This window comes from Puma concolor, chromosome E4 (genome assembly GCF_028749965.1).
Source record: "Puma concolor isolate L17-30 chromosome E4, mPumCon1.1.hap2, whole genome shotgun sequence".
Taxonomy (NCBI): Eukaryota; Metazoa; Chordata; class Mammalia; order Carnivora; family Felidae; genus Puma; species Puma concolor.
The window spans coordinates 3,792,627-3,819,199 of NC_141683.1; the positions used below are offsets into that span (position 1 = coordinate 3,792,627).

General features: G+C 43.9%; 2 protein-coding genes across 2 annotated transcripts; one reads left to right on the plus strand and one right to left on the minus strand.

The window, feature by feature from the left end:
* The first annotated feature begins 4,871 nt into the window (after window positions 1–4,871).
* OR6K6 (olfactory receptor family 6 subfamily K member 6) lies at window positions 4,872–5,829 on the plus strand. The gene is given in 3 exon segments (XM_025915143.2): window positions 4,872–5,205; window positions 5,208–5,753; window positions 5,756–5,829. Coding segments are annotated over 3 exon segments (954 nt in total).
* Window positions 5,830–17,722: 11,893 nt separating this feature from the next.
* OR6N1 (olfactory receptor family 6 subfamily N member 1) lies at window positions 17,723–18,926 on the minus strand. Its single transcript, XM_025915270.2, has one exon. It carries the CDS (start codon window positions 18,839–18,841, stop codon window positions 17,867–17,869), a length of 975 nt encoding a protein of 324 aa, XP_025771055.1. The 5' UTR covers window positions 18,842–18,926; the 3' UTR covers window positions 17,723–17,866.
* Between the last annotated feature and the right edge of the window lie 7,647 nt (window positions 18,927–26,573).

Genomic DNA, 26,573 nt, shown 5'->3' on the forward strand with positions numbered 1-26,573 from the left:
CTATTTATGGTTGCTTTTGGGCTATTGCATGGCCTTCATTTCCCCCTTCTTGCTTTTCTTTAGAGAGTAGTTTACCTTCTTATGTCCATTTTGCTTTACATTTTTACCTCTCATTCACACGAACCCATGACCCCAGGTAAGAAAGAACATTATTAATAACTTTGAAGTCCACTAAACGCCCCTCCTCAATCCAATCCTTGCCCCCAAACCCTCAAATGCTGCATATCACCGTTAACCTGGATGTTGTGTTCATTACCCTGTAAGCGCGTGGATATTCAGTCAAAGACAACCCAGTGTTTAGTTTTGTCTATTTAACTCTGTGTAAATTGAATGATATTTTAGGTGTTATTGCGCAACTTGCTTATTCACTCAGCATATTTTTGAGAATCATTCATATCAACCTATGTGGCTGCAGCTCTAAATACATCCTTCCATCTCGTGTTAATGGGGCACAAATTAATCATTCGTTAGGTGTGAACATTTTGTGTTGTCGAGCATTTACGTCTTCAGCTCTGTGAGAGACGGCCAAATTGTTTTTCAACGTCTGTATTCCATCAATGAAGCATGAATTTCTACTACTGTTCATCATTGTGTGTGGCCACATTTGTTGCTGTTCAGTTGTACGTATAAATAATGCACTATTTTTTCGATTTGCATTTCCCTGCTTATCAGTGAGGTTGAGTGTATATGTGTGCATCTGCATGTATATTATATGCATGTATTCACCTGGTTTTTAAAATCATTTTCTTTTTAGGGGCCCCTGGGTGGCTCAGTCGGTTGAGCAACCTGACTCTGGGTCAGGTCGTGATTTTGCCGTTCATGGGTTACAGCCCCGCGACCGGCTCTGTGCTGACAGCTCGGAGCCTGGATCCTGCTTCGGATTCTGTGTCTCCCTCTCTCTCTGCCCCTCCCTGGCTTACACTATGTCTCTCTCTCCCTCTCAAAAATAAATAAACATTTAAAAAACTTAAAAAAACATCATTTTCTTTTTAATTTGCAGGAGCTATTTACAAATACTGTTGTCAGTTATATCATTTACAAATACAGCTTCCTAACAGGAACTTTGTCTTTTTATTTTCTCAATGGTACCATTTGGTAAATGGAAATACTAATATACCTGAATTTAATGATCTTTTCCTTTGTAATTTATATTTCTATTGACTTAAGATTTTTTCCCTATGTGAAGTAATAAAATAGTCTCTCAAATTTCATTTTAAGTATTAAAGTTTTAAAACTAAAAAAAATTTTTTTCAAAGGGAGGCACCTGGCTGGCTCAGTCAGTAGAGCATGTGACTCTTGATCGCAAGGTTGTGAGTTCAAGCCCCATGTTGGGTGTAGAGATTACTTAAAAATAAAATCTTTAAAAAAAAAGCATTAAAGTTGATTTCTCATATTAGACCTTCATTCTACCTGTAGCTGTATGGGAATGTAATGTCAGGACGAGTTTTATTTTATGTCTCTAGTATGTTTAAATCGAGATTCCCGCACCACTGAGTAATAATCAGCCCTTACTCTGTAGACCCACTGTGCATCTCTGCCCATCCTCCCCCCGTACTCTGCTCTGTGGTTTCTGTTCCGCCATATGTCAAAGCTCCACACTGCGTCGGTCTATTCCCTGGCTTCCATTTGCTTGTTATGTCGCTGTTAAAACCTTTGATCCATAGTAGGACAGGCCTTACCATTTTAATCTTCTCCTTTGAAATATCTTAGTCTTGTCCCTCCTCCTGACGTTCCCCACTCCACCTACCCAAATGGAATTTTGGTGGAAATTGCATTGAAGGAATGGACTCATTTGTGTCGAATTGCCGTGTTTCTGTAATCAAGACATTCTATTCATTAATACATCATACCAATCCATTTATTTGGGTGTTTGATATCTTCCAACATAGTTTTATAAAGTACTGCATCTTTGTGTGACACATCCTTTACAGGTCCTTATTTTTGTTAATGTCCCAAGTGATTCATCATTAGTATTATCATCATCGTTCTGAGAGCAGCAGAGGGAATGGACAGCATGGTGAAAGCTGAGAGAGTGTTTCCAGAGAAGCAGGGCCCCAACTGGTCAGTTCTGACGCCCACCACTACTCCAGCCCCAGGGCCCAGCTCTGTACTCCCCTGTGTGACACAAGGTGATTTGGCCACAAGGAGGCCTTTGAGACCCGACCCTGGGGAACCTCTAATTATTATGTGACACTTTCCCCTTAATTTATCCCTCAGAGGGGGAGAGTCAAATACACCACTTGCCTTCGGATCTTGCATCGTCTAAAGAGAAAGTCCCAGGAGAGGATTTTTTTTCTCTAGAAATTCCCCGAAGGGACTTCTAAGACATCACTACCTCTGCTGACAATCGGCAGGGGCTGGTAGCTGCAGAGACTCTGAAGAACGTCATTGTGGTCTCAGGCAAGGTGAGTGCAAAAGACTGTTGAAAGGAAGTTTTCCAATCTAACTGCTAACCCGCCTCCCCTCCTTCTGCGCCTGCCTACTGCTTTCTTCGTATCCTTAACTCCTCCGGACTCGGATTTGCCCTCGTTTTCCAAGGTAAAGTTTCCTCCATGTCTGGGGTAAAACTTCATATTTTTAGAACTGTATTACATGAGCGAAACGGTCAGAAGAATGAAGCGCAGAATCTAGGAGAGCGGTTTTATTCACCCGCAGCTAGCTCTCGATCCTACGGCAGCGACCGGCACTTAGCGGAAGGTCAGTCAATATGTGAGTGTTAACTGAATAAATGTTTGAACGGTGACCAATGGTGCAGCCTTCCTAGTGAGAAGGGCCTCACTCAGGGCCGCAAAGCGGCCACTCTATTTGCCCGCTATGAGCCACTTAGTGCTGAACTCGCTTCCCTTTTCTCCTAACACCGTAGCCTCCCGCTTTGTCCATCTACGTTCTCCATAAAGACCACTCAGCATGGCCATTGTCTGGCTGCTTCCGGCTGAGAAAGGACAGAGAAGTAAGCGGCTGCTTCAGTCAGAGAGCATTTAGATCTCACAGCTCTCCCAATGCAGGCTCCGCCCTTCTGCTAAGCACTGAAGCTTCCTCCCTTCCAAAGCCTTCTTCGAGGCTTGAGGCTGAAGGCGAGAGGCATTTTATATAAATTGCTTTTCCTAACCTGCAATGCATTTATTTTCATCTGCTTTTGACCTGAAAGAACAAAACCCAACAACGCTCTCATCTCACACTCAGGACAGTCCTGAGGATAGAGAGGTACTCAGGGTACGAAGCAGACAGAATGAACGACTGGTGACTCCGGACCTAAATCCCCCACTGTGGAACAAAAAAATAATCGTGGAATTTTAAGGCCTACAGACCAGGCTCCTAGCACTGTTTGGGATCCCCGAAAAGTGTATTTGAACAAGTTATTTCTCCCCTCTCAGTTCTCAGCTTTTTTACTTATAAAACAATAATAATCTCTCTGTCACAGGTAGAAATAAATGAAATGAAATAATGTAGGGGCAGCTGGGTGGCTCAGTCGGTTGAGCGTCCAACTTCAGCTCAGGTCATGATCTCACGGTCTGTGAGTTCGAGCCCCACATCAGGCTCTGTGCTGACAGCTCAGAGCCTGGAGCCTGCTTTGGATTCTCTCTCTCTCTCTCTCTCTCTCTCTGTCCCTCCCCTGCTCATGCTCTGTCTCTCAAAAAGGAATAAACATTAAAAATTTTTTTTAAAAAATAAACAAAATCAAATAGTCCAGGCGAGAGGTAATGCACCCTGCTCTCACGAACATTAAATAGCCTTACAAAAAGTCTAGTTGGCCCTTCTCCCTAACAGGTAGATGCTGGCCTGATTTCCATTGCGGCTGGTTCTTGTGGCAGGCGTAGTTACGTTAGAAGTGATTTTTTATTTGGAATGATTTCCTTCCTGTTGGCTCTTTGATGTGGCTTAGGAGGTGTACGGTGTGTGGAGTGGAGTTATATGCCTGCCCAAAATTCAGTGACAAATAGTCAGGCGCAAGGTGGTTCTGGAGAGACTCTTGGTCTGAGGAACTGTCAGGATCAAGCACTGAGAGAGGCAGAGAAGGGGGAGAAGGAGAGGGATGTGAGCAGGGGTATTTCCTGGCATCTGGGCACTTGGCATCTAATGAGAAACAGATGTCACCGTGAAACAAAACAGAAACAAAGCAGAAGTGGAGATGACCAGCCCGCCAACCTCACGTTAGGGATCAGGGCCAGAAAAAATGGGAGAGCAGCGTGATGAATTATTGAGACAAGGGCTCCTGACAGTGTCTCTGTATTTTTTTTTTAAAACTCACTGTGAAGAACAGGAGTGGAGAATAGTTGGAAAGAAAGGTACACATTTTAAAGTTAAACACAGAGAGGCAGAGAGTGAGGGGGAGAACCAAGGAATTAAAAAAGTGAGCCCCCAGCAAGTATTTCTGGAGAATTCATTTGTGTGTCGCTTTGTGTTTTCTTTGCATCCGCTGAAGATGTTCACAAAAGATGTATTGAGGGGCACCTCGGTGGCTCAATTGGTTGAGCGTCCGACTCCGGCTCAGGTCATGATCTCGCGGTTCGTGAGTTTGAGCCCCGCGTCGGGCTCTGTGCTGACAGCTCGGAGCCTGGAACCTGCTTCGGATTCCGTGTCTCCCTCTCTCTGCCCCTCCCCGACTCGCGCTTTGTCCATCTCTCCCTCAAAAATAAAGAAACGTTGCAAAAAATTTTTTAAAAGATGCACTGAGGGGTCCCAAAGCCAAGATTACAGATATTTCTAGCAGGTTAGAGATCTCTACAGCTGAGAGATATTTCTAACTATCCTGTCTAGGGTCCCAGAGTCAACTTAGGTAACTTGATCACGGAAAGGAGCGGAGCTGTTTCCGGTGTGTGATCGCCACGCCAATTTCAGGAGTTTCTCTGTCTCTTTTCTTCCCCTGGCAGATGACGGAGTTGGTGACCGGTGGGAATTTGACTACGGTGACTGAGTTCCTCTTCTCTGTGTTCCCACATCTGCCTGAAGGTGGCGTCCTCTTCTTCGTTCTTCTGCTTCTCACCTACGGATTTATCGTAACTGGGAACCTAATGATATTCATCGTCCTCCGGCTGGACAGGGCCCTGCACACCCCCATGTAGTTCTTCATCAGCGTCCTCTCTTTCCTGGAGATCTGGTACACCACGACCACCATCCCCAAGATGCTCTCCAGCCTGATCAGTGAGCACAAGACCATCTCTGTGGCTGGCTGCCTCCTACAGATGTATTTCTTCCACTCCCTGGGCATACAGAAGGCTGCGTCCTGACGGCCATGGCCATTCACAGGTACGTCGCCATCTGCAGGCCTCTCCGGTACGCGACCATCATGACTCCCAGGCTGTGCACCCAGCTGGCCGCTGGGTCCTGCGTCTGTGGCTTCCTCCTTGTGCTTCCCAAGATCGTGTGGATTGCCACCCTGCCTTTCTGGGGCTCCAACCAGATCCGGCAGATATTCTGCGACTTTACGCCCGTGCTGAGCTTGGCCTGCACGGACACGTCCCCGGCGGTCATTGTGGACGCCATCCATGCAGGGGAGATTGTGGCCTCCTTCCTGGCCATCGCCCTATCCTACATCCGGATCGTCTTGGTGATTCTGGGGATGCCCTGGGCCGAGGGCCGCTGCAAGGCCTTTTCTACCTGCACCGCCCACCTGGCTGTGTTCTTGCTGTTTCTCGGCAGTGTCGCTGTCATGTACCTGCGATCCTCAGCCACCTACTCCGTATTTTGGGACACAGCAATTGCTATCACTTTTGTCATCCTTGCCCCCTTCCCGAACCCCGTTATCTACAGCCTCAGAAAGATGCTCTTGGAAGGCTTTTCTGCCGTCGGAGGAGGGCTAGCGGGGTTGGGGATAGATCTAGAGGCTGATAGATAGATCTTGACTTGTTCGTGAGTTTGCTCTGTTTCTATTGGCACAACTACTCACTCTGTTATTACAAACAAGAACAGAAAACTGCTGTGTCCAGGGCATTGGTGGCGATGTCACAGCCCGTTCGCATCCGTGCGCCTGCCATGTTTGTGGTCTCCGAGGCAGCCCAAATAGACTCTGCGGCAGCACAGCACAGGCCAGCTTCCTCTTCGCCCCTCCAGCTGGGCTCCTGGCCTTGTCCTCTGTGGCCCCACATGCAGATGAGGCCAGACAGCAGGACAGAAGAGACATGAAAGACACCGTGGTTCTGAAAATTGCCACCATCAACTCGCCCCCAGCCCTCTCTCCATTCGTGAATCCCCCTGATGCTCAGCACCCCACATTGATAAACCATTTCCCGACACTAAAATCGTCTCCATTTTCAGCTTATTTAACCCACAAACTCGATTCGACATCCGTGCACTGATCTCATACACCAGCCACGATGGAATTCGAGGCTCGTTGGAGTGACATAAAAATGAATAGGGGTGGGACCCCTGGGTGGCTCAGTGGGTTAAGCATCGACTTCAGCTCAGGTCATGATCTCAGGTTCGAGCCCCTCATCGGGCTCTGTGCTGACAGCTCAGAGCTGGAGCCTGCTTCGGATTCTGTGTCTCCCTCTCTCCCTGCCCCTCTGCTGCTCATGCTCTGACTCTCTCTGTCCCTCAGGAACAAATAAATGTTAAATTTTTTTTTAAATGAATTGTGGCAATAGTCTACTTCTCTAGCAATTTCCCATTTGAAATACCTTCACATGTATGAATCCTCTTTAAATTTAAAATGTCCTAAAGCAATTAGGTCAAAAATCACCATTATTTACATGTTGGAACGGAAGCCTAGAGAAATTTACTGACTTGCCTGACGTCACATAGGTACTTAGTGACAGAGCGGGTCTTGACCTCAGGGCTCTACTTTGTGCTACGTCCCTAGTAAATGCTTGGTTTGGATCCGTTTGATCCATTTGGTGTTCAAGAAATGAAATTACTTTCCCCCAAAGTTTCAGAAAACCTACAAGTCTCTGATGAGTCATAGGAGTCATTGACTCTGCTCTCCATGAGCATCCAGCCCTCACTCTGGTCACAGTGGCCTCCCAGAAACACTATCGTTCAGACCAGATTTTACACCTTATTCTGCCACTAAACAGTACTGCGTCTGTAAAGCCTTTGGTTGGATCAGATCAGCGGTTTCCCAAACCAATGGATCATTGGAACTTAGGATTTAGCAAATCTGAAAGTGAAGCCCATGCATCTGCATTTCTGAAGAGCTGACCCAAAAATTCTGAGGGCGGGTTGGGGTTGAAAGCAGCTGCATGAGATGATCGCTAAGATCACCTCCAGCCCTGGGGCCCTTTAGTATTTAGAAGAGCTAACGTGTTTTAATAACATCTGAGCTTGCGGTAAGTACCTTACATGTACTGTCCCTTTTATCCTCACGACAATCCTGTAGAAGCAGTATCAACCCTGAGTTTTCCAAAGGAGAAAAGTGAAGCACAGAATTTCAGTAACTGGTCTGGGTGCCCCGGGTTAATGATGAGGAAATCAGGACAGAAACCCAATGACTCGAGCGCCCGCGGCAAGGGCCAATCGCCGTGCTCTGGGTCCCTTTCATACAGCTTGCCTCCCAAGACAGATCGCTAAACCCAGGAAGAAATCCGGAGGAAATGTGGCCTTTCGGTGAGGCAGTGTGATCACTCATTAGTATACAGGACGTGCTAGAGGGTTTGCTTCTCCAGATTTCAAGATTGATTTCTTAACAACTATTTGCCTGGCAATTCTATGTCAGGGACTGTGTCGGGGGCAGTGGATTCACTTAGTGACCATCACACCGGCAGCTTGGCCTTGGAGGCCTCAGAGCCTAATAATCCATTAGCTGCTCTTACTAAGAATGCCACCAGCCATCCAATTTGCCAGCTTCCTTGGCATGAGATGCGGTGGTCCCTGTGCCTTCATTGCTCCCAGCCATTGTATTTTATTTCCTTCAGACCTTCCGAAATGTGCTATTTGTGTTCCAACTCTCTTTGAATGCGCACCCTTTTTGGTCCTTTCCTCTCTTGGCTCTGTGCCTTGATTCTTTTCTTTTCACAAGAACATCCCAACCTTTGCGATCAAGGCTCGGGAGTGATTCTGTTTCTGCCACTGTTGTTCCCTATTTCTCCACGTTACTCCAACTTGCTGGAATGTTCGAGAAAGATTCCTCACGCTGCTGTTGCTACCACTGGTTTCAGGACCACTGTGAGCCCTGGTTTTGACATGAGTCGCTTTCTGTCTTTCTGCTTTTCTGTGGTTTCCTGTCTGCCCCACACAAACAAGATGTTTGGATGAAAGGCCCACAGACCACAAGGAGAAGATTTCCTTCTGAACACCACACTTCAGCACAGGGTTCTGCCGACTGCCTGTCTGCTAGCCGAACTTTGTTCTTGACTTGTGGACCCACTGATCGACATGCCGGGCTGGCTGAAAGGACAGCCAGATGGATGCAAAGGTAGATGTAAGAGGTAGATGTAAGGGCAAAGGCAACAAAGAGAAGAGCCTTGATGGTGATGACAGACGGTCCCCACATCTGCCCAAGGCAGCAAAAGGAGAAGAAATACGGGAGGGAGGGTCTATCATCTGTGGGGAGGCAGGAGCCAAAGGATCCAGGCTAAGCTAATAATTCCATGTTCTCAATTGCTTTGTTTCCTTGACCGCTTCCTAGTCCCAGCCCCGGTCCAGTACGGGAGCGTCTCTTACGCATAATTACAGTCTTGCTTTTTGCTTAAGTTCATCAGTTTTAGAGAATATCTATTTTCCCCACTTGTTCTGAACTTGAAGCTGCCTTGGGAGACATCCAGCTATCTCTGGATAGAGGAGCAGGAACTCCTCCTCAGCATATCTGAGAAAAAGGTAATCTAGGCTCCATTTGAACACTCTGTCAAGACAGTCTGCTACCAAGTTAGGTAGTTATCAGATAACCCCTCCTTACTGGACTGAATTGAAGGTGGTCACCAAGACGGAGGGCTCTGAGGTCATACTGTCTAAACATGAATCTGGCTTTTGTACTTTTTCCAACGGTACAACTTGGAGAGCTAACAAAGGTGTCCTGAGCCTCGGTGTCCCTATCTATCATTTAGGAGCTTTGAGGACTTTAAAGATCAAAGGCCATGAGGTGTATAAAATGCTGAGCACAGTGGCTATAATATTCGTCAAATATTGCTTATTATTTAATGCTTTTGTTACTCTTACTATCGTCCTGAGCGGAAAATCACTTCCAGGGCCCTCGTGTTGTATCACTCCAGGGGATGACATGCAGTCTTTCCTTTTTGCTTTCCGGGATCTCGGTAGCAGAGGCTGGATCACCTCTATTTCACAAAGTAGGTGTCACAGGGCCCAGAATTACAATGGCTGTATGATTTTTGGCACAGAACAAAAGAGCACCTGGCACGTGCGGATGACAGAGTCCTGTTTAGGATGTGTGATGCTTCCCCGCGTTGGAAATTTATTATCTCTCATAAGCCATGGTTCTTTTTATTTTGGAACTGGAAAATGATCAGTCTTATAACTAAATCCCTTCACACAAGAGTCAGACGTTCTCGGGGCATGGGCTGAAACACTGCTCCTCTGGGTCTAGGACAGGAGATTCTCATCCCAGTTGAAATTTCCTCCCCTCAAACAGGGACTGAAAACACCAGGAAACAAAGCAGCAAGCCTGTCTGAGACACATGTGCTGGCCTTGCAAACCCTTGGTTTGGGTCAGTTTAACCAGTGATATCCCTCCATTCATGTATATTTTTCCTTTTTAAAAATAAATGTTTTTAATTGTTTGTTTTGCTACACTAGACTGCCTTCCATGTGTCTTATATCTTTGGACTAATCAACTCCCATGTTGGGTAAACTGAAAAGTAAGATAATCATGGAAACAGTTATTTTGTTGTTTTTCTCTCCCTTAAATAGTCTCTTCCTCTCCCCCTTGTCCACCTAAAATCATATGTTCGGAGAAAGTAGTCATTAAGGCATCTATATTTCAACAGAGAATTTCTTTTTAACGTTTATTTATTTTTGAGACAGGGAGAGACAGAGCATGAACGGGGGAGGGTCAGAGAGAGAGAGGGAGACACAGAATCTGAAACAGGCTCCAGGCTCCGAGCAGTCAGCACAGAGCCCGACGCGGGGCTCGAGCTCACAGACCGCGAGATCAGGACCTGAGCCGAAGTCGGCCGCTTAACTGACTGAGCCACCCAGGTGCCCCATCAACAGAGAATTTCTTTGTGAGTTGCATGAACTTGATAAATACTTCATATGTATGTGTTTCCTCTTTAAGTTTAATATACATGATCTAGCTATCGATTTATTTATATACACACATACACATGGAACATATATATATATGTATATAACTTTATATGTAACATGTATATAACTTGTATATTATTTTTATGTATGAAATTTATGTAATATGCAACTAAAGCTTAATTACATATAATGTGGTATATATTTATATGATATAATATGCATATTTAAGTGTAAGTTTGATTTTTCCATATCCTCACTTATTATTTGCTTGACACAATTATTTTTAATTCTTTCAGAGAAATGTCAGCAAGTGTTAGTGTCTTCCCCTATTTTTGTCAGCTTTTTACATGCTTCGAAGCTATGTTGTTAAATGCAACCAGGTAAGAATGTTATGTCTGGAATGAAATTTTCCTTATAATATTTTAGAGTTTCTCTCTATATTGCTGCTAATACTTCTTTCTCATAGATTCTATTTTATTTGTTATTATACTGCTACGCCAAACATTTTCTCTTTCTTTCCATACTTTGCATGTCTGTATGTTTAGACAGATCTCTTATAAGCAGCAAATAGCTAAATTAAAAAGACCTCTTATGAGAGACTTTGTATTATAATAAGTACACTTAGCCATTTACATGTTTTGTGATTTAAATAGTCTTGAAAGTGTTTCTCCCAAAATACTTGTGTTTCCTGTTTTTTTCATTCATTTCCAATTTGTTTTTCTTCCTTTCCTTTGCTAACTGGATGGATAAAATTTTCTATATTTTTCCCTACAAACTTTTTTCTCTGCTAGTTTGAAAACACGGATAGTCTTCTTTTAATGTTTATTCTATTTCTTTGTTTTTTAAAGTTTTATTATGCAATATTTGTAAACATTCATGAAAGTGTAGAAAATATTAAACCCATAGATTTCAAAGTTTAATCATACAAAATATTTTGTCATTTCCACTTCGTCTATTTTTTTAATAATTTATTTTATTATATTTTTAAATTTTTATTTCTTTTTTAATTTTTATTTTTTTAACGTTTATTTATTATTGAGAGACAGACCGTGAGCAGGGGAGAGGCAGAGAGCGAGGGAGACACATAATCCAAAGCAGGCTCCAGGCTCTGAGATCTGTCAGCACAGAGCCCAAAGCGGGCCTCGAACTCACAAACTGCAAGATCATGACCTGAGCTGAAGTCAGACGCTTAACCGACTGAGCCAACAGGTGCACCAGTGTTTATTTCTTTATTTTGAGAGAGAGAAAGCACACATGAGTGGGAGGGGCAGAGAGAGAGGGAGACAGAGAATCCTAAGCAGGCTCTAAGCTGTCAGTGCAGAGCCCAACGCAGGGCTTAACCCCACGAACCACAAGATGATGACCTGAGCCACATTCAAGAGCTGGCCGCTTAACTGACTGAGCCACCCAGGCGCCCCTTTTTAAAAATATTTTAAAATAAATTCCAGGGGAGGCAAGAGTCCAGGGCCAGATGGCTTTCCAGGGGAATTCTACCAAACATTTAAGGAACATTTAACACCTATTCTCTTGAAGCTGCTCCAAAAAATAGAAATGGAAGGAAAACTTCCAAACTCTTTCTTGAAGCCAGCATTACCTTGATTCCAAAACCAGACAGAGACCCCACTAAAAAGAACCATAGACCAGTTTCCCTGATGGACATGGATGCAAAAATCCTCAGGGGCGCCTGGGTGGCGCAGTCGGTTAAGCGTCCGACTTCAGCCAGGTCACGATCTCGTGGTCCGTGAGTTCGAGCCCCGCGTCGGGCTCTGGGCTGATGGCTCAGAGCCTGGAGCCTGTTTCCGATTCTGTGTCTCCCTCTCTCTCTGCCCCTCCCCCGTTCATGCTCTGTCTCTCTCTGTCCCAAAAATAAATAAACGTTGAAAAAAAAATTAAAAAAAAAATCCTCAACAAGATATTAGCCAACTGGATCCAACAATACATTAAAAAAATTATTCACCACGACCAAGTGGGATTTATACCTGGGATGGAGGGCTCGTTCAATATCTGCAAAACAATTAACATGATTCATCACATCAATAAAAGAAAGGACAAGAACCATATGATCCTCTCGATAGATGCAGAGAAAGCATTTGACAAAATACAGATCCTGTGTTGATAAAAACCCTCAAGAAAGTAGGGAAAGAAGGAGCATACCTCGAGATCATAAAAGCCATATATGAACAACCCAACGCTAATACCATCTACAACGGAGAAAAACTGAGAGCTTTCACCCCAAGGTCAGGAGCAAGACAGGGATGAATAACTCTTGCCAATGTTATTCAACATAGTATTGGAAGTCTTAGCCTCTGCAATCAGACAACACAAAGAAATAAAAGGCATCCAAATCAGCCAGGAGGAAGTCAAACTTTCACTCTTCGCAGATGACATGATACTCTATATGGAAAACCCAAAAGATTCCACCAAAAAACTGCTAGAATTGACTCATGAATTCAGCAAAGTTGCAGGATATAAAATCAATGCACAGAAGTCGGTTGCATTCCTATACACCAACAATGAAGCAACAGAAAGAGAAATCAAAGAATCGATCCCATGTACAGTTGCACAAAAAACCATAAAATACCTAGGAATAAATCTAACCAAAGAGGTGACAAATCTATGCGCTGAAAACTATAGACAGCTTATGAAAGAAATTGAAGAAGACACAAAAAAATGGAAAAAGAGTCCATGCTTCTGGATAGGAAGAACAAATATTGTTAAAATGTCAATACTACCCAAAGCAATCTACATATTCAAAGCAATCCCTATCGAAGTAATACCAGCATTCTTCACAGAGCTAGAACAAATAATCCTAAAATTTGTATGGAACCAGAAAAGACCCTGAATAGCCAAAGCAATCTTGAAAAAGAAAACCAAAGCAGGAGACATCACAATCCCAGACTTCAAGCTATACTGCAAAGCTGTAATCATCAAGACAGTATGGTACTGGCACAAGAACAGACACTCAGATCAATGGAACAGAATAGAGAACCCAGAAATGCACCCACAAACGTATGGCCAAATAATCTTTGACAAAGCAGGAAAGAATATCCAATGGAATAAAGACAGTCTCTTCAGCAAGTGGTGCTGGGAAAACAGGACAGCGACATGCAGAAGAATGAACCTGGACCACTTTCTTACACCAGTCACAGAAATAAACTCAAAATGGATGAAAGACCTCAATGTAAGACAGGAAGCCATCAAAATACTAGAGGAGAAAGCAGGCAAAAACCTCTCTGACTTCGGCCGCAGCAACTTCTTACTCAACACATCTCTGGAGGCAAGGGAAACAAAAGCAAAAATGAACTACTGGGACCTCATCAAGATAAAAAGCTTCTGCACAGCGAAGGAAGCAATCAGCAAAACTAAAAGGCAACCGACAGAATGGGAGAATATACTTGCAAATGACATATCAGATAAAGGGTTAGTAGCCAAAATCTATAAAGAACTTATCAAACTCAACACCCAAAAAAACAAATAATCCAGTGAAGAAACGGGTGAAAGACATGAATAGACACTTCTCCAAGGAAGACATCCAGACGGCCAACCGACACATGAAAAAATGCTCAACATCACTCATCATCAGGGAAACACAAATCAAAACCACAAACAGATACCACCTTACACCTGTCAGAATGGCTAACATTAACAACTCAGGCAACAACAGATGTTGGCGAGGATGCGGAGAAAGATCTCCTTTGCACTGCTGGTGGAAATGCAAGCTGGTGCAGCCACTCTGGAAAACAGTATGGAGGTTCCTCAAAAAACTAAAAGTAGAACTTTCCTACGACCCAGCAATTGCACTGCTAGGCATTTATCCATGGGATACAGGTGTGCTGTTTCGAAGGGACACACGCACCCCCATGTTTATAGCAGCCCTATCGACAATAGCCAAAGGATGGAAAGAGCCCAAATGTCCATGGATGGATGAATGCATAAAGGAGATGTGATACATACACACACACACACACACACACACACACACACACACACACACACACAATGGAGTATTACTCGGCAATCAAAAAGAATGAAATCTTGCCATTTGCAACTACATGGATGGAACTGGAGGGTATTATGCTAAGTGAAATTTGAGAAAGACAAAAATCATATGACTTCACTCATATGAGGACTTTAAGAGACGAAATAGATGGACATAAGGGAAGGGAAACAAAAATAATATAAAAACAGGGAGGGGGACAAAACAGAAGAGACTCTTGAATATGAAGAACAAACAGTGTTGCTGGAGAGGTTGTGGGAGGGGGGGTGGGCTAAATGGGTCAGGGGCATTAAGGAATCTACTCCTGAAATCATTGTTTCACTATATGCTAATTTGGATGTAAATTTTAAAAAATAAAAAATAAAATTTAAAAAATAAAATAAATTCCGAAGATGTTTACATTTCCCCCTAAACACATTTTCTTCACTAATCACAGTACCATTGCCTCATTCTAAAAATTCAACAATTTCTCAGTATCACCTGATATCTAGTCCATAGTCAAGTGTCTTCACCTGCCCCATAAACGTCCTTTCACGTTTGGTTTATTTGAACCAAGATTCACGTTACTTTGGTTGTTGTCTCTTTTAATTTAGAATAGTTCTCTCGTGTTCACTCACCCTCTACCCCTTCCCCTTTCCACAGGTCATCTCTCTCTCTCTGTCTGTCTCCCTAAGTCTAAAGATCATGTTTAAAGGCTTCTGCCCTGTGGAGACATCTAGAATGAAGTCCATCCTGTCAACAAGCTGCTGGACAGGTTGGCTGTGTTCTGGTGACACTGTGTTCATTCACCTGTTAAGCCCAGAGCATCCCAGAAAACTCCAAACAGTGCACCTCAGTCGGTTTTAAAGCAAATATTCATCAGGTGAGCTTAACTTCAGCCCCATTTTTTAAAACAGGTTTATTGAGATACAATTTACAAACCAGACAACTCACTCATTTTGGTGTAAAATTGAATGGCTTTTTAACATATTCACAGATGTTGCAAAACCATCACTACGATAAACTTCAGGAAGGTTTAAACACCTCAGAAAGAAACTGTATTTTCTAACTATCACCGCTCCCTGGCCAGTTGCCCCCCAGCACACATTTCTGCCACTAATCTAGTTGGGGTTTTCTAGATTTCTCTATTCTGGGTATTTTACGTGAATGATATCACAGAGTATGCGGCCTTTGTTGTGTCTGGATTCTTTCACGTAGAATAAAACTCGCAAGATTCCTCCAGGCCGCAGTGTGTATGGAGACTTCATTGTTTGTTATGTATGAAGATATTCCGTTGTTTAGATATGCACACGTTTAGTTCATTCACTTCTCCGTCGATAGACATCTGGATGGTCTTTTTGTTTTGGCCACTAGAAATAATACTGCCGTAAATATTCATGTATAAATTTCTGTGTGGACATATATTGTCGTTTCTTTTGGATATACACCCATGATTGGAATTGCTGGGTCCTGTGACAACTCTCTGTTTCATCTTTGGAGGAAATCCCAGGCTGTTTTCCAAAGTGCTTATGTCACTTTCTGTTCCCACAAGCCATGTGTGAGGGTACTGCTACTCAAACCCTTTGTTCATTTTTCAATTGTGTTATTTGCCTTTTTGTTATTGAGCTGCAAGAGTGCTTCATACATGCTAGAAACAAGTCCCTTATCAGACACATGGTTTGCAAGTAATTTTTCCTATTCTATGAGTTGTCCTTCACTTTCTTGAAGGTGAGACCCCCTTTCACAACTGCCCCTACAAGTCCTCGGGTGCCAACGTCCTGGGGCTGCCACCGTCTGCTTGTTTCCAGACCCAGAACCCAGTTATCAACTCGTTCAACTGTCACTTTCATCATTTCTCCTTTTCCTGTCCTATCCTGGACCTTTTAACCACTAGAGGCACCAAGCCGGGAGGCTGAAGATTTGTTTTCTTAATCAGAATCTCTGACTGATTTTCTCTGTAGGGTCGGCAAGGTGTTCCCTCCACCTGGGTCTCAATACAGATACAATCATTGCTTTGATGCAATGGCTGATTCGGGTCTATCTCTCAGTTTGCATCTTCATTGTAACCTCCTTGAGAAGAGCGTGTAGGGGTATTTATCACTAATTACCACAATTTTAATTAACTAACAGTAACTAAGTATAAATCAATTGTAATTTTAATATTTATATTCTCAACTCTTTCCAACCAGCCTAAGTGCAGGAACTGGACAGTATCTGTTTTGTTCATCCTTCTGTGGCCTTAACAGACACGTGATGTATGTAGTCAGAGCTAAATAAAGAGCTGAATGGAAAAGATGGGTGGTTGGATGGGTACCTTTCAGATAGTACGAATATCAACTTTGGGATTTTCATAGAAAGTTCTATAAAACTGCAAGCTTTCTAATAGTCAATACTTGACTTTATATTCACAGTAGACATTCAGATGCATGATAACCTCTAACACCAGCTAATAATTCAATCACCATATATGTCATACGTTAAGCTATAGGATTATTTTTCACATATTCTCATATGTTTAAGGACATAAGTAGCTTGAAACAGAATAAAGAAGATGTCCAATGTAAAAAGTAATTGTATTTCTTGCTAGTGGTTAGACTCCTACACTCTCCCTGTGAATGGATGTCAAGGCCACCAAGACTGACATGCACAACCAGGCAGAACCCAAGTGCAGTCAGCTAGCTGACTTCTCAAGTAGACCTCTGGCTCCCTGATTCCTGTCCTTTGGGGAAAAGTATCTGGGAAGTACTTTTGCTTAATGACATTTTCCTGGGTATTGTTCTAAGGCTCAGAGTAATGATGAGAGGTTTGGGGCAGATACACACACGCGCGCGCACGCACACACACACACACACACACATTTATATGTATACACACATATATACATATACATACATGTATATATATATATTCTTTTTGAAAGAGAGAGAGCATGAGTGGGGAAGGGGCAGAGAGAGGGGGAGAGAGGATCCAAAGCAGGCTCTGCCCTGACAGCAGCAAACCTGATGTGGGGCTTGAACTCACAATCTGTGAGATCATGACCTGAGCCAAAGTTGGACTCTCAACCAACTGAGCCATTCAGGTGTCCATATATATATATATATATATATATATATATATATATTATCAGTTGTATCCCAGACACTTTACCTGTGGTATACAGACCTTATCACTAACTCGCAAAATAACCTTCAAAAAATAGTTTTAACAAATGGTGAAATTAAGACTCAGAGAGTTTGAGTTCCTCACTGAAGATCATGTCATCAAAGTAACTGAATGAATTAGGATTTAAACCCGCACGTATACAGTCAAAAACACGCTGTCCTCTACTATACCGGTGTTTTCCATTTCAATACACAAACAAATGGTATACATGCAATACCATTTAAGTGTAAATGGTACATGAAAAAAAAACAGTTATTTTTTGTTCTAAAATGTATCTCAATATTATTCAATATTATTGTTTAGAATACGAGTAAATGTATTTACATTAAATATTTATCAAATTTACTGTATATTGACGTATAGTAGGTAAGGCCCAGATGTGACAAAATTCCATGTATGGTATACAAACATCTGAGATTTGAAAACCACATTCCAATTTCTGGTCTCTGGCCGCGTGTGGCTCCAGTGTGGCGGTTATGTAGACGCTGAGATCCAGGCAACACTTGCCGCAGTTCTGTATCCCACGTAGAAAGGCACTCAATGCTTGACTTCTCATCTGCGGTGACTGGCGACCCCCTGGGTCACCGTACCTCATCTTCTCCCTTGGCCTGCCTTCCCCACCTTCACGTCAATAAGTATCCCTGACCTCTTCAACTGCCTCCTCACGGCCTCCTTAATATCCTTGTTGCGCAAGCTATAGACGAAGGGGTTGAGGAAAGGTGTGAGCACCGAGTAGATCACAGCCAGGGCGCGGTCATAGTCCAGTGAGTAGCTACTCTTCAGCCGCACATACATAAAGAGGATGCTCCCGTAGAAGATGAGAACCACGGTCAGGTGGGAGGCACAGGTGGAGAAGGCCTTGGTCTTGCCTGCAACTGAAGGAATCCTGAGCACCGTGCGGACGATCTGGACATAGGAGCTGAGGATCAACAGGAAGGTGGCCAGGATCTTGCAGGAGTTGATAGCAAAGTCCACTAGGACGTTGATAGATGTGTCGGTACAAGCCAAGCTCAGCACGGGCGGGAAATCACAAAAGATGTGCTGAATGCGATTGGGGCCACAGAAAGGGAGACGGGACACCAGGGAAATCTCAGCCACCGGCCCAGCCAGACCTCCCAGCCAACAGCCAACGGCGATCTTGGCGCAGCGTGCTGGTGTCATGAGGGTGGAGTAGTGGAGGGGCCGGCAGATGGCTAAATACCTGTCATAAGCCATAGCTGTGAGGAGATAGCACTCAGTGGCCCCAAGAGAGTGAAAGAAGTAGATTTGCAGGAGGCATCCGGAGAAAGAAATGGTCTTCTCCTCCCTGAGCAGGTTCGACAGCATCTTGGGGACGGTGGCAGCCGTGTAGCCAAGCTCCAGCAGGGAGAGGATGCTGACAAAGTGGTACATGGGTGTGTGGAGCTGGGAGTCCAGGCAGACCACTAGGAATACCAGCAGGTTTCCCAGTACGGTGGTGAGATAAATTAGAAGTAACAAGACGAAGAGGTAAGCCTGGATACCCTGGAGATGGGGGAAGCCCAAGATGATGAACTCTGTTACCTGGCTCCAATTCCCAGCATCCATGGCTCACCATTCATATTCCTAGACTGTGGGGCATGGAGGGATGAGGAAGAAAGTTGAACCACAGAAATCTTAAGAACAAGATCCGTCAAAGGACTTTATCTCCCCTCTGCCACCTCCCAGCAAATACGTTAAGAGGCCAGAGTTTGGATCCCTTTCTAGCCCTTACCATTGGCAGCAGCTTCCTTCAGAGTATCTGCTCTTATAATCAGACTCTAAGTCCGTCTCTGGTGTCATAGCCCATTTTTTGGCCTCCATAATCCATTGTGTAACCCGGTTATCTTGCTTAATGGAAACTATACGGGTTTTGGATACTTCAGTATTCCTCATCCAAGGTTTATCTTATTATCTACCTATATTCCTTGTCATTTATACTGATAAAATATTGGTAGTATATTGGACCAAGATTACATCATTTCAGTTATATATTTTGATTTGTAATTTCAGTTTATTTTCTTCCTCAACTTTCTGGATACCAAAGCATCAGCCCTTTCACCCTCGGCTCCCTCTCATTTCCTCATGGAGACTCGGGTCTGGCAGCATCCTCCAGGAGCAGGTAGGTCAGGGTTTCACCTGTCTCGGACTCGGGGGTGAATCTCAGTCAAGGCAAGGGGGTTTGAGTTAATATAAGAGCCACAGAAAACAAGGAGGCAAATCTATGTCTTTGCATTTCTATTCCCAGCTGTGGCCACTTTGTTGGTCCTTCCTTCCGCTTTCCTCCTCCACCAAGCTGGAATGTGTTCTTCTGGTTTACTGCTTTTTAGATGGCAAATATTTAACTTTTACTGAGAGGTCCATGTGACAAAAATTTATTGAACATTTTCTGTATTGGAGGTATTGTTCCTAGAACGGGAGCTAAAACAGTAAGTGAAGCTAGGCAACTAATATCCTACTAGAGAAAATAGAGAAGGCCACTCATTGCCAACCAGCTCTGTATTGGAACACTCCATCATCACAGAAACGTGCTCCTGTTGTCACTTGTTAAACAAGTAAAAGACAAGCCCCCCAAATTCCTTCTCTTGACTCACTTATCCCAGAGCCACTGGTCCGTTTCCTCCCCTGTTCCTGCAACAACACCCCCCACACACAAAGAGCTGCCTCCACTCTCATTCCTAATGGTTGGTTTTCTCTTAAACCTTTCCAGTCAGACCTTCACCACCTACCTCTCCATCAGACCACCCCTCTTCACACACACGAGTTATATCACATTTACCACATCCAGTTCCCATTCCTTAGCTTGCCCAGGCTATCCTCCAGCCTTGACAGAGGTCCCTGTCCTGCCCTTTGACACACTCGCCTCATTGGTTCTCAGGGCTACATCTTCCTATCAGAGTGCCATCATTCAGCTTCTTCCTCCTTGACTGGTCCCTCCTTACCTCCTTTGCTAGTTCTTTCTCCCTGACCTACCTTCCTAATTCACAGTGGTCAGTGTCAATTCTCCTTTTTTCCTTTCTCTGTAAACTCACTCCTTGGTCGATGCCATCCAATGTCATGACTGAAAGCACCACAGATGTTTAGACAGCTTTCTAAATAAACTCCCCAGCCAACACGGTCTCCCCTACTAGGCCTCGCCTCTCCCCCATGGACCGTCACAGTCTTGCAGCTCATGGACCCAAATTCTCACAGTTGTCGTTGCTTCTGTATTTCTGCCAAATCCAGGAGCTAGTTTTCACTGGGTTCGAGCCATGACCTCGCTCACCTCCATCACTGTAACGGTCTCCTAACAGATCCTACTTGTGTTGGTCCATCTGTAGCCTTCCTCGACACTGCAGCCACAACTGTCCTTTCCATTTCAAGTCAGGCCCTGCCTTCCCTGCTCAAACCTCTTCAGCGACCTGACGGCTTATAGTCTTTGTTGTAGCTTTCTCTTCCTCGAGCCATTTTCTGCCAAATCTCCCCTTGGGTAGCTTTTTCATTTGTTCCAAGCCTTGGTACAGATCTGGCCTCCCCAGCAGCCCTGCCTGAGCTGCCCTAAATAGAACTGGAGTCTGCCTCCTTCCCCACGCCCAGGTCCTGTCCTAGCACCACCTTTCTGTACTCCCCATTGAATCCTTTCCACGGTACTTACGTGTCCTAACGATACAAATGAGCTTACTTGTCATCTCAACTATCTGTGGTTTCTCTCCCCTATGACAACACAAGCTCCACCAGGGAAGGGAGATTTTCTGTTTTGCTCACTGATGAATCTCAGGTGCCTACAGTTGGGTCTGGACCACGATAATGAATGAATCAAGAAATATTTGTTACATGAATAAGCAAATTGGGTAAGGTGGCTAACTGTTTATTTGCATATGCAGGAGGAGCCATGAATGAGCCCTGGGCTGGAAGTGGAGATCAGGACTACCTCACAGAAGACATCATTTTTTTAAGTTTATTTATTTATTGAGGTGGGGAGGGGAGAGAGAAACTTAAACAGGCTCCATGCTGATGCAGGGCTCAATCTCATCAACCATGAGATCACGAGCTGAGCCAAAATTAAGAGTTGGATGCCCAAGCAACAGAGCCACCAAGGCACATCAGAAGACATCACTTTTATTTGAAGTAAAGGGTCAGAACTGCCAGGTGGAAAAAAATGCAAGAAAGGTATTCTAGGCAGAAAGGAACACTTGCTCAAAGGCAAAGTGTTACAAACGCATCCAGTCTCCTCCTCTGTTCTCCAAGCTGCTTTTCACTTCTCCCTCTCATCCCATCCAAACTTACGTTATTTACCCTGCTTGCTCCTGGCTGCACCGTCTTCTAAACCCAGGCAACATGCCGTCTTCTTGTGCCAAAACTTTCTCATTCCAAAGATAGGATGTTTCTCTACTAAGATGTCAGAAGACCATTTCCGGGCAGGATCCTTCTGAGTGATCTTGCTTCAGCAAAGCCCTAATAACCATCTTAATATTAGAGATTTCCCCTTTGCCTTAGTTTTCTTTGCTTCAAATCCATACCTGCCCATTATCCAATTCTGCCTTTACCTCCTTCAAATCTTAGGTGCAGATGTGCCTCCTATAAAACATTATCCCAACATTCCTATCCAACTCAGATCATATTTATTCTAGGCTTTTTACATTCCTTCCCTTCCAAGTATAAATATAAAGTTTCTGCTCCATCTCTGGCCTCCCAACCACACTCAAGATGAATTGTTTAGTGACCTTAGCTAAACTTCCAGATATATGGGGGCTGGCCTCAAGGTTGAATAATGGAAGGCAACGTCTTGCCCTTTCCTTCCTCAGAGGGTAAGGTTTCCACATGACTCCAAAGACAGTCTCAAGCTACAGAGTAGTCCCCCTTATCCACGGTTTGCCTTTCCACAGTTTCAGTTACCTGTGGTCAACTGCCGTCTGAAAGCAGACGGTCCTCCTTCTGACCTATCATCAGAAGGCCACCAGTAGACTAATGCTGTGTCACAACGCCTACATCATTCACCTCCTCCATCTCATCACCTAGGCATTTTGTCATCTCACATCATCACAAGAAGGGTGAGTACAGTATGGTAAGATATTTTGAGAGAGAGAAAAGGCACATGCACATCACTGTTATTACCGTATATTGTCATAATTGTTTTATTACTGTTGTTGGTAACTCTTATTGTTTGTTACTTACAAATTTAATTCTATTTATAAATTAAACTTTATCATAGGTATGTATGTATTGGAAAAAACATAGCATATATAGGATTTAGGACTATTTGTTGTTTCAGGCATCACTCGGGGTCTTGGAACGTATCCCCTAGAGATAAAGGACCTTGTTTCTCTGCTCACTTATGTCCTGCTGACATTCACTCCCTGGATACTCCACCTGGGAAATCAAAGTCAGCGTAACCAGGTCAAGCATTATTTCTCCCTGAGACTAGTTCCCCACACCTGCTTAACTCCGCAGGTCACAATTCACAGAGATTCTGGCTACTCATCTCTCTCCCTCACACCCCACCCAATATAGCAAACACACACACACACACACACACACACACACACACACACACACACAAAACAAAACAAAAAAAACCTGATGGTTTCCCCTTACATTGTCTTTTTTAAATTATTATTTAATTTTCTTTTAATATTTCTAATTACTGTTTTAATTCAGTTTCCAAAACTGAGAGATATTGAGTCAGTGTTGGAAGAAACTTGAGGAAATACCAATTCTCTTTGGAGCTCCCATAATCTTGGGTTTCATTGGATCATGAAAAATATCTTTTTTTTTTTTTTTAAATTTTTTTTTTCAACGTTTATTTATTTTTGGGACAGAGAGAGACAGAGCATGAACGGGGGAGGGGCAGAGAGAGAGGGAGACACAGAATCGGAAACAGGCTCCAGGCTCTGAGCCATCAGCCCAGAGCCTGACGCGGGGCTCGAACTCACGGAGTGCGAGATCGTGACCTGGCTGAAGTCGGACGCTTAACCGACTGCGCCACCCAGGCGCCCCGAAAAATATCTTTTTTAAATATGAAATTTATTGTCAAATTGGTTTCCATGCAACACCCAGTGGTCATCCCAACGGGTGCCCTCCTCAGTGCCCATCACCCAGTTTCCCTTCCCTCCACCTGCCATCAACCCTCAGTTTATTCTCAGTTTTTAAGAGTCTCTTATGGTTTGGCTCCCTCCCTCTCTTTTTTTTTTTTCCTTCCCCTCCCCCATGGTCTTCTGTTAAGTTTCTCAGGATCCACATAAGAGTGAAAACATATGGTATCTGTTTTTCTCTGTCTGACTTACTTCACTTAGCATCACACTCTCCAGTTCCATCCATGTTGCTACAAAAGGCCAGATTTCATTCTTTTTCACTGCCAAGTAGTATTCCATTGTATATATCAACCACAATTTCTTTATCCATTCATCAGTTGTCAGAAATTGTGGATCATGAAAAATATCTTAACTGTATCATACATTCCCATCAATTCATAAAAATAAAAGATCTTTTAACACTACCACAAAAAAAGAATAATAAGGAGGATGAAGTTTCTTGCCCCATAAGACAATTCTGTCTGTTGTCAAAGAACTTCAGTCTGTAAACTGAGTCCTTCCAGTGACCTGAAGTCTGAGATCCACCCGTTATCCGTAGTTCTGCTTACGGAAAATCCCTGTCGTTCTGGTCCAGATTCGTGCTTTAGACACTGTTTTCACCATCATCATAGAAATTTCACCATTTGCCAAATGGGTCCCTGTACTTCGTTTTAATCTTTTTGTTTGCAATGCATCCCCCCAAGACCACACTTCTTCCCGAGTCAGTCTGTAGACATCTAACCATTTGGGGGTTCAAGTCCACCACTGTCTTTCCTTGAGCGTCTACGGTGAACACCAGTCTCCCCCACCAATCTCCCCTGCTGAATTCCCAGTAGTCCTTCCTCACTTTGCCTCCAACTATACCCTGTCAAATGCTGCAGTGTTTTCCATTCATTATTTTATTCCAAAGCAACTTTCTGTGAGGATTTTGAAATTAAAGATGTCTCACTTTACGCCCCACCTCCCGGAGGATTTGGCACAGTGACCGATGTCTCAGTTGTGGGGGGAAATGAAAGAATCGATGGCAGCCAAGGTGATTTGTCCAGACCCTTAGCTCACAACTACTCGTCTTCTCCCTTCGGTCTCCTGATATTGGAATTAGATCTCTCATGAAACCTAACACGTGCATCTCATGTAATCTTAGCAGTTATCTTATGCGGGTCCTTTTCAAACATACTGTGTTCCTCTTACTCCAAAATGCCTTTAGAACAAATCTTTTTCATTCTATGCTCTAGTTCTCACCATTGCATTCTCCAAAGTATCTAATTATTTAGGCATAGGGCCAAAGCGCTGGGTCAGGAGGGGATTCCATTTTAGATGATCTCATTCTGTGTCTTCATGGCGCAAGAGAGGAAACTGGGACCCAGACAAGGGAGATGGCTTGCGCAGGATCATACTAGTTTTAAAAGAGCCCTACTTGCTCATTCTGCACACAGACTGTATGATAGCATTAGGAAGGCAGAATATCTGTGTATGTTTTATTTTAAATAGGTTTCATGTTCTGAATGATGTCTGTGGACCCTAATTATCCTATACTTCTCCTTATTTCTGAATTCCCTCAGTTTCTTCCCAGTGCCCCAACCAGAAAAGGACCTGGGGACAAATGTGCCTGAGCGACAGCATCCTTACCCAGAGCCCAATGGTGGGGAGCACTCTACATGTCTTGCCATGGGCAGTCCAGTCATGGCTCAGAGTCTGGAGCTGGGAGAAAGCTCTCTGCTCACTTCTTCCCCTCTCATTTATGGTCACATGGGACACTCTTGGGGCTGGAAGGGAGTGAAGCACTTTGATGGGGCCCGTGGGAGTCCGTCCCAGCATGAGGGACTCCTCTCTCGTGACCGTGTCCTTGATAGGTCCTCATAGAGACAGAAGCCCCTGGGCATTCAGAGCAGCCCACCTGGGGTTTTCAAAGTGCTCTCTCAGGGAGGGAACTGAGACACAGGAAGTTCACTAACCAGTGGTCCTTCATCACCTGTGAGTTCACCTCAGTAATAGGAACTACCCGCCCGGCTTGAGATAGAACATCTCTCAGGGAGATGATTTTCTTCGACACAATACAGTCATTGGGGTGGGGGTTTGGGCGGCAAACAGGGTCCTGTGAGAACCTCTTTCTCTTGTGGGACCTGCGAGAAAGCACATACCTTCCAATCATAGCAGGGTCTTTCTAAAATATGACTGGCTTCTTGGACCCTGAGTGAGGGCAGGGATGGGCTGAGGACACAACACTCGAAGCAGACCCTTGGTCCTGCCCTTTGTTCCTACCTGCAGTGGCTTTATCTTCGCTTGCACACGGGAGCCACCCCTCTACTCTCCTGTTACCTTGCCCGGAAAAGAGCCTTGCTTCGGAATATTGGATTTAAATCTCAGTTGTTCTTCCGGCTATTTATGTGGCATTGGCTGCCCAACGGAGGGTTTGATTTCCTGTATTTCGTAGGGAGAGGCCACAACTTGCCTCATATGACACTCACTGAGATGACCATGAGCAAAAGACAGACAGTAACAAGTGGGGGTGAGGATATAAAAATTAGGACCCTCGGTACCGCTGTGAGAATGTAAAATGGCGCTGTCACCTTGGAAAGCAGTTGAACGGTTTCTCAAAAATTTAAACCTGCCGCCACCGTATGACCCTGTCATTCCACTTCTAGGCACGTCTACCCAAGAGAACGGAAGTAGAACTCGTACACAGAAGCACTGTCCACAATAGTCAAAAAGTGGGAATGATCTAAATGCCCATCAAATGATGGATGGACAAATAGAATATGGTATATCCACACAACGGAAGATTATTTAGCATTAAATGTATGTTAGCATTTAACTTAAGTATCGATGTGGCTGGATTAAAATCTATGTTACAGCATGGATGAACTCTGAAAACATTACGCTAAGTGACAGAAGCTGATTGAAAGAAGAACACATATCATATGATTCCATTGCTATGAAATGGCCAGAATAGGCAAATGCCTGGGGTAGGGGGCCGGGGGAGGATAGGGTGAGGCAAATATTCTACAATTAGATTGCTATGATTGTTGCACAAGTCTGAAAATACACTAAAAATCACTGAGTTGCACAGTTTAATAGGTGAACTGTATGGCATGTAGGCTATAGCACAATAAAGAAAATAAACATTTTTAAAGAGGTGAAATAAAGACATTTTCAGGAAAAGAGCGAAAGAAATTACTGTCCGTAGGCATGCATTACACGAAATAGTAAAGAAAACTCTTCACGCAGAAGGAAAACAATACTAGATAGAA